The sequence below is a fragment of the Aplidium turbinatum genome, chromosome 4 (assembly GCF_918807975.1).
Source record: "Aplidium turbinatum chromosome 4, kaAplTurb1.1, whole genome shotgun sequence".
NCBI classification, from domain to species: Eukaryota; Metazoa; Chordata; class Ascidiacea; order Aplousobranchia; family Polyclinidae; genus Aplidium; species Aplidium turbinatum.
Genome location: NC_137475.1, coordinates 9,806,216 through 9,814,531, shown reverse-complemented (window position 1 = coordinate 9,814,531; position 8,316 = coordinate 9,806,216). Strand labels below are relative to the sequence as shown.

Here is an 8,316-nt window from a genome sequence, read left to right as displayed (position 1 = left end):
CTGATATCGGCCGATGCATATCGGCTGACCGATATATCGGTCGAGCTCTACTATAATGGCTAACCCGGTACTGCTTGAGATGCTTTAGTTTGTAGGGATCACCAAATTTATATTAATTTAGTGTTATTTCTGTGAAACTTTGCCTATTTATTTAAGTTGGATGACTAAATAAAGTTGCAAATTTATTAGCAGGAAAAAACTTTAACAGCACAGTTTTTATTGGTATCTTAATATACACTACCTTAATGCATCGATCCGGAATTCTCATCTTGACTCACCACGTATCATCGCTTTGCCATGGAGATGTTGTAAAGCATATTGTTGCTGGGATAAAGGATATTGTTTGTTCGACATTGTATGTCCATGTGGCCAATGCCTCACCACATGTGGTGATTCCACCTTCAAGCCTTACTACTGAAGGATGTTTATCAAGCCTTTTAAGTACAGAGATGCAAACACCTTCTTGTCAAAATGGTACACAAGAGGTTTCTAAAGATGTTTTTCCTTTTTTGTCAAATTTTTATGCCGAAGCAGCCATACAATGCAGAGATTTGGACGTTAACATTCTTTTGCACAGTTTTGGTCAAAAAAGCAACATCCCATTTAAATTAAGCAGGTACATCCATTCTTGTCATATTTAACAAGGTTGTTTTTATTTAACCATTTTTATACACAAAATTAATTGTCGTAATAGTTAGATTGTCCTGTTGTATACAGTAACATCCCAGTTAAGTTTGCATCCCAATTAAGTTCTCTAACAATCATGACAAAACCTAGGTTCAACATTTTTATTAATTTATTGATATGTGCAATTAATCATTTCATCTAACTGAGAGTTAAACAAGTAACATTGCAATGCTAAAATTCACAATTTGAACGGATCATGGATGGTCAGCTTATACGTCTCATGTAATACTCTTTTTTGCAATAAGCTTTCATAAACACCTGCCTTAATTTTCACTGAAAGTGTTCGAAGGAACTTTTCAGTTTGTTAAAATCATCTCCTGCTTGACTTTGCACATCTGGACACAACAATTGATCCTCAACTTCAAATTCTTTGTTGTACATATGCTCAAACCCTACAAAAATGACTTCATTCTTTGTTGGTTCAGGAAACTTCAGTAACAGCATGATCACTCCCATTTCAACAGCATGATCAGTTGATCACACTATATAGTGTAAATATAGCCACAGCTTTCTTTCAATATAATAAACTTGCATTTGTTAATCTTTGTGTAATTTTCTATATAATACTTTTTTTTATTATATTATCACACTACGCATCTTTTTGGATCATTGGTGAAGTCAAAAAATACTTTAATAAAAAATTTAGTGGCAAAGTTGTATTTTGGTGACTTACCAATGTCTTGCTTATTTCAGTACAAACATCTCAGAGAAGCAAAAGTACTGTACAAATTTTGTTCCAACACTTAAAATTTAGACAGATTGGTGCAAAAAAAAAACTATTAAAAAAAATGACTCACATCTCTAGATGTGGCATATATGTGAGGGCTATGGACACCCAAATAAACTGGTGACTGATTCAATGTGAAACCAAGCTATAGTCGAAATATCTGACAGTCATGTTTCGCTTTTTTTTTCAGGAATGTGCAATGTATTATTGCTGACTGCAACTCAAGAACATTACAATCCAATGGAGTTGATGGAATATTTCAAAAGTTTGTCCAGTCTTTGTATGTTACGGAGAGTTTGCCATCTAATCTTCCCTTACTTTCTATTCCCATTTCAGTGGAGTCGTTTTCTGATCCAGCTTTGGATGCAAAGAAAACAGTATCAACACAAGGAGATGTTGTGATTGGTGGTACATATGACAATATTCATGTCGGTCACAAAGTGCTATTAAGTGAAGCCACCTTGTTAGCTGATAAAAGACTTTTAATTGGTATGTAGTAATTGTAGTAAATTTGTGCAAACAATGATATTTTGTCTATAAACACGTATAGTTTGGGGGTAATACAACCAAGTTTTTTGTTGCAAATTTTTAAACAACATAACAATGGCTGTCCCACAAAACTTTTGTGACTTAATTTTTTTACTAGTGACCAGAAATGGAAAGTGTACAAACATAGAATTTTGATGAATCTCTAAGCTTCTTAAAGTTATCAGGAGTATTTTGCTTATGAAGTATGAAAGCTAGGTAGATACGTATTTATGTGTGGTTAGTAACCACTGGTTACTTGTCATCTTAATGAAAATCCTAACCTGTGGCCTTTATCACAAGACAATAAAGTGTTTTAAGATCTGCTCAGAATAACATGAAGTTGTATGCAATTTTCTTTGGCATAACAACTTGGTTGACGAGAAACAGGAAGAAGAAGATATCTGTGTGTTGTATATATTCAGTACTCAGTAGTAATAAAAATTTAAATATTAGCTTTTTGTGCATTTTACGTCAATGTGTTTGCACCTAGCTTATATATATATGTATTGCTACCGGTACTTAAAAAATGATGTCAAAACATGTGTGGCTGTTAGTGCCCAAGTTGAAAAAGTTGTATTACTACTTTATAGCTACTGCACACGTTTTTGTTTCATTTCAGTTAAATGTTTACAGAGATGTCATTTTTAAATGTAAAATCATCAACTCATCATATTTTAATGTTAGAAATCTCACTATTATTTTCACACTGTATTATTGTGAAATTGACAGTCTCTTGACATGATTTCTTGTTACTAATCTACTTTGTATGATTTACATGTTAAAGGATTAACTGATGGGGTCATGTTAGAAAGGAAAATCTTATCTGACATGATTATGCCTTGGGAGCAGCGATGTAAGCAACTGAGTAACTTTCTATGTGATATCGCACCTTTTCAACTGAAAACAGAAAGGTATAGTTGGAAATTTACTTTTTCAATTAAGGTTGAATAGTTGTTCAGTTTTTGAGTCATTGCGTAACTGGTTGTTATGAGCATAAATCAAATCATCTTGTCCCAGTTCCTTGTTTTTGTCCCAGTTCCTTGTTGTTGGTTTAGATACCATCGCTGTTCTGTTTTCATAGAATTTACATGAAATAATTGAAGAAAACTATTTGCAATAGTTGATAGCCTAGTGTTTAATAGTCAATACTGTTTTTTTCAAAAACGTTTGTAAGGATATAAGTAGTAAATAGCAGGAAATAATATGCGTGAATCTAAAGAAATGTGTTTTAATAAGCGGTACAAGTAATTTTTTTCTTCCGGTATCATAAATGTAAAAAGTTTTGCACTTGGAAAGGTACAAGAAAGAACAAGAGGACTACAGATAATGAGATGCTGGGTTAGTATAAGACACACTCTGTGGACAGTGCAAACTTATTAAAATACAAGCATTATCGGACTCACCATGAATAGAATTAAATGTATAAGATTTATCCAAATTCTGGTTTTAATTCCTCTGATATGTTCAAACTGTTAAAAGAAGAAGAGTTTTTATGTGTATCACTATGCGTATGATTTTGTGTCTGCGCTTAATCTTCAACAACAGTCCACAATCTGCAACTTGTAGGTTGCTATGTCATCATTTTTTTGAAATTTGAACAGTCTCAAAGAGGATCCAATCATGCAAAAGAAAATACTCGAAATCGTTCGAATAACTGACCCAATCGGTCCCGCTTCTACGGACCCTGATCTTCAGTGCATTGTGGTAAGCAAGGAAACGGAACGTGGAGGCAGCATAATTAATGCAGCACGGATAAAAAATGGACTTAATTCCCTTCACGTTCACCTAATTGGACAAGGTAGGTTTAAAATATATATATTTTTTTTTATATTGCAGGCTTCCACTACGCTACGTTACAATGATATGTTTCAGTGCCTTCACCATGTATATATATAACTATTCTTAGCTTCACTGGTTTTATGACTGACTTGCTCTTACAACTTGCTGAAAATGTTTCAATCACACCTTTTTCGCAATTATGCAACTTACCAACACTATGAATTGATATCGTCTCATTTCTCTGACTCTCATGCCAAGAATTGAGTGTGTGCTTATCAGTGAATATCTTCAGATCTTTTCGAAATGTCAATAAGATGAGTAGCTTATATTGTAGCCAAGCAATAGGCCTACTGCCACATGTCAGCAGATTTATTAAAAGCACAAACCATAGGTTGCAAAATTAAATCTAGAATTCTCAATCATTTTGGTTCTGCAGGTGACTTGGTTGGAGATGTAGTAGGTGTATGTACGCCTCCCAACGAAGCGAAGTTCAGTTCTTCTACAATTCGGTACAATTCTCTTGGAACTCTTCGCCGTTGTCCAAACAAACCGGGGCCCAATCACCACAACAATGCCGCCTACATCATTGGCTTAACTGGCGGCATAGCTACTGGAAAATCTTCTGTCGCGAAACACTTGTCTGATTTAGGTGCTGTAGTCATTGACTGCGACAAACTCGGCCATACTGCATATCAACCAAACACGACTGCGTTCCAAAAAGTGGTGGAAAGATTTGGGGATGATGTGGTTGACCCTACTGGAGTAATCGATCGCAAAAAACTGGCCGAAAAAGTCTTCACTCCTGACCCTAGTGGGAAGCATTCGAATCTACAAAATCTCAATGCTATCATGTGGCCGGAAATTGCACGGTTAGTTCGGTTGAGGATTGATGAAGCAGTTGAAACGTCGAGTCGTGAGAATGGTGAAAAAGTCGTCTGCGTTCTTGATGCTGCTCTGTTGCTAGAGGTAGGTGGAATTAATATTTTCGTAGCATTGAAACACGGCCAATTTTTACTTGAGTTTGGACTTTCATACACGCAGCTTTAGAAAAAAGAGAACGTGTTACATTTTTGAAATTTATGATCTTTTGTGTGCACGAATCTTTATGGCTTGTGCTTTTGTCATTCCCACTGTCATCCTGTACGATTAAGAGCCACACAATACTGTGCCAAACATTGGTCATCGTAATTTGATACCATGTCATACGATGTCATCAAAATTGCATCAACCTTGCTCAAGTTTTCCGTCAAGAGCTTGGTTTCTCTATGAGGTTCACTCTAGATCCGTTGGTTGGTTTCTCTTCTGGGATTCTGTTTTTGAATGTGCACAGTTTCATGCTACCTTTTTGTCTTTGTCAATGCTTTTTCTTTGGCAGGCGAAACACACATGGTCGAAACTGAAAGACAATTTATCATTTAGCCAACATTTCATTCAGTTGGTGTAGCGTGTCAGTAACATAACTCACTGCTGTATTTATATCAAATTTTGTAGTCAAGTGTATTGAAGTTTAGAGTTCCGCCATTGTAATCGATTACTTGGAAAATTTAAGTAATTGTAATCGCCCAGACGACAACTTTTCACTGGGTGCTGATCGCTGCCTTAAACTAACTGAAATTCAGTATCACTTTTTATCTTATATAGCGAACATATTGTACAGGCAGGTTGGGACAACTTTACAGATGAAGTCTGGGTTTGTACTATCCCCGCCGCGGAAGCAATCAAGAGAATAAAAGAAAGAGACGGGAGGAACGATGAAGAGGCGAAAAAGAGAATTGAAGCTCAGATGAGCGGCAAAGAGAAAGTAAAGCAAGCCCACGTCGTTCTCTCAACCCTTTGGGAACCGAAAGTCACGAAAGGCCAGGTACTTGAGTCAAATAAAATGCAATTTTCAATCGTGACAAGTTCACATTTCCCGTTGTCCTGTTTGGACCATTGGCGCGGCACAAACAGCTTTTGCCCAAAGTTATTTCCTTCCGTCAATCGCGATCCTCCACATTTCGTCAATACCCCAGACATATTTCTCTTCACAACTCTTCAACTCATCCTTTTTTTTCTTCACTTCAAAAGCATCGTGTTTTTGGGCAGTTCTTCTGACTATGCCATCCCAAACCGTCTCAATCGCCTTTTCAGCGCATTCGAAACGAGTTCAATGGCAATTATCTCGCTCAATTTCACAGCTTGCGTCTTTTTTGCGATATATCAGTCGTATTAGCATCTTTCTATTGTCACATCTCACTCACAAATGTTTCTATTGTCAACGCTCATTAACTACAGTAAAAATATGCTTTTATGATATGTGGCAGTTTAAAAGCAGTTTACACTTTTGCACATTTTCAGCTCAAAATTAATGGGGCGTGTTGCCGTAATGATTCAGCAGTTACGCACCCCTGGTTAAAAACCCCTTCTGTGAACTGTAGATAATGAGTCGAGAAAAAACTAAAAAAATGGCTTTCAGGTCAAGAAAGCTTGGTCGTTATTGCACGAACGTTTAAAGCCGGGTTGGACATGGGAAAGAACATTGGATTAGGACGGATCCAGCACTTAAGTTGAAGCGTACGTTGAAGCTTCTGGGTTCACAACCGGAACATCTACCTTTGTATCTAGGACCTTCGTTTTCGGTCATCAAAGCACACCATGGCGATGATTGACTATTGCTCCTGGAGTTAATTAATCACTGTTGATATCCCAAGGTAGTAAAACCTTTTTTTACCATTGGTTCAACGTCTGCACAGGCAATTTAGAAAAAGACTGATTTGCGGCTAGAGGTGGCTACATCAAGCTCGTATGTCTTCAATCCATGCTTTCTGCGATGACAGCTTTTTATTTGCATTATTAATATGTATCTTAATGCAAATAGTTAAAATAAGATATAAGGTGACTTTGTGTGTTCCCAAACAGCAAATCAGTCGTTTTTTACTCTGGTTATTTTATTTTTGCAGACCTTTAATCAATCTAAAAAACGACTGATTTCCGGTCTGGGTTAAATTGATTGTTTCTATGATTACAAAAGCCTAATTTTTGTGAGGTCATGACCACGAAACTTTTTTCTCTTTACCGACGTAAAAATGACTTAGGAAAATTATGTGTGAGACAGAAATTGATCTTAATTTTAGCTTATGTGCAATGTTTAAGACATGTTTAATGTATTACGCTTTTAGAAATGTTTTGTATGCAATCGTTAACAATAAAAGAAATTTTATACTAAACAGTTTTTGATCATCTACCTTATTGTTCAGAACAGCTGATATTGGTAGCCTATATGTTACATTTGTATATTTATAAAACGTTCTATTATCCTTTTCTGCCTGTTTAGGAGCGCTGAAAGTTTTCGAAAATTAGTAAGAATGACACTAGTTCTGCTAACACAAAGCTTGAAATCGTGTTCTTTTAACTTCTTTAAACTCACCTGTATGAAATAGTGGCGTCAGTACCAGGTTTAGACAGAAACAGCGCTGTAGTCAGCTTCTTTCACAGCCAAACACTGATATGTGAGTGAAATTGTGATGCAAAATATATTAAAATCAACATATTTTCGAAATAGTACTTACATAGTTAGTGCAAACATTGTAACAGTGAGTCTACTCTTTAATACTGCATGGTTCGTACCCTTTTTGTAGCCACAAACAAAAACTGCGTTCAAAGTCTATTGCTAAACGCCGGGAAACAGTTTATGTATGGTAGCCTAGCTGAAAATAGTCAAGTTAATAGCGTATTCACCGCATCTTACGCTTTTTAGATTTGCCTATAGTTACTGAAGTTTTAAACTGTAGTTACTAGTTAGGCTACCCGCTACCGGTATCTAAAAGAAAACTACCTACAGTATTACAGTACAATAGCATTTAAAAATGCCAAGAAAGACTGAAGGTATTACAAGATTGACTTCAATTTTTCACTTTGAGGTGATCTTGTCTGGACATAGGTAGCTTCATTGGTTTGCCATTTTCACCGATGGATGGCGTATGCTTCCTTGCAAGCCATCAGAGCATCCATTGCATTTGGCGGAAGCCGAAAATCTTCACGTGTTTTCTCAAGAAATGACTTGGAATAATTGCTGTACTTTACCCACTTCCCATCTTCATGTCCTTTCGTGTGCTCCCCATCAAATCTAAACATAGGCTAAGTGTAGACCATTATAGGCCTTCATAATTTTAGTCTCATTCTTCAGGCTAGTGTCGCAGTCAAAACAGCACGTTGTTGTTGCTGTTGTTATTGATTTGAAAAAAAAATTTGTAGGCCTATCATGACACAGGCTACAGTACAGTATTTACTATTTTGGTTTCAACAAAATGTCGTGTGCTTCTGAGCAAGGCCATCTGTTCTCCAGGCATTCCTGCTCAGTTAATTAGCTTATTGTCTTGCTTTCTACATGCCTAATTAGTTCCACGCTTTTAACAATTCGTTTTTTTCAGTTCTGTTGCTGCAGCATTAGTAGGAAGAAGTTTTTATGTATTCTTTTCTTTTGCAGATGTAGGCCTAGTTGCAATTTTTTTTAATAAAAGCTAAGTTATGCATACGTTTTTGCAACCTCAAGTGTTTGGAGTTGATAGGCCACAAACTTTCCTGAATCTTCGAGAAAGTAGCAACATTGGAAACGA

At 36.2% G+C, this 8,316-nt stretch overlaps 2 protein-coding genes across 2 annotated transcripts in view; one reads left to right on the top strand and one right to left on the bottom strand.

The window, feature by feature from the left end:
• The first annotated feature begins 202 nt into the window (after window positions 1-202).
• Window positions 203-6,917, top strand: LOC145768693 (bifunctional coenzyme A synthase-like). The gene is made up of 7 exons (XM_082580262.1): window positions 203-616; window positions 1,605-1,903; window positions 2,727-2,853; window positions 3,544-3,740; window positions 4,158-4,687; window positions 5,379-5,582; window positions 6,177-6,917. The coding sequence occupies exons 1-7, from the start codon at window positions 246-248 to the stop codon at window positions 6,246-6,248; spliced, it is 1,800 nt and encodes a 599-aa protein (XP_082436388.1). The 5' UTR covers window positions 203-245; the 3' UTR covers window positions 6,249-6,917.
• Window positions 6,918-7,303: 386 nt separating this feature from the next.
• LOC145768565 (uncharacterized) overlaps window positions 7,304-8,316 on the bottom strand; it is a 31,586-nt gene continuing 30,573 nt past the window's right edge. The window contains exon 15 of the mRNA XM_082580091.1: window positions 7,304-7,826. Coding sequence (XP_082436217.1) covers window positions 7,664-7,826 — 163 coding nt within the window. The 3' untranslated portion in view covers window positions 7,304-7,663. The remainder of the gene's footprint in view (window positions 7,827-8,316) is intronic.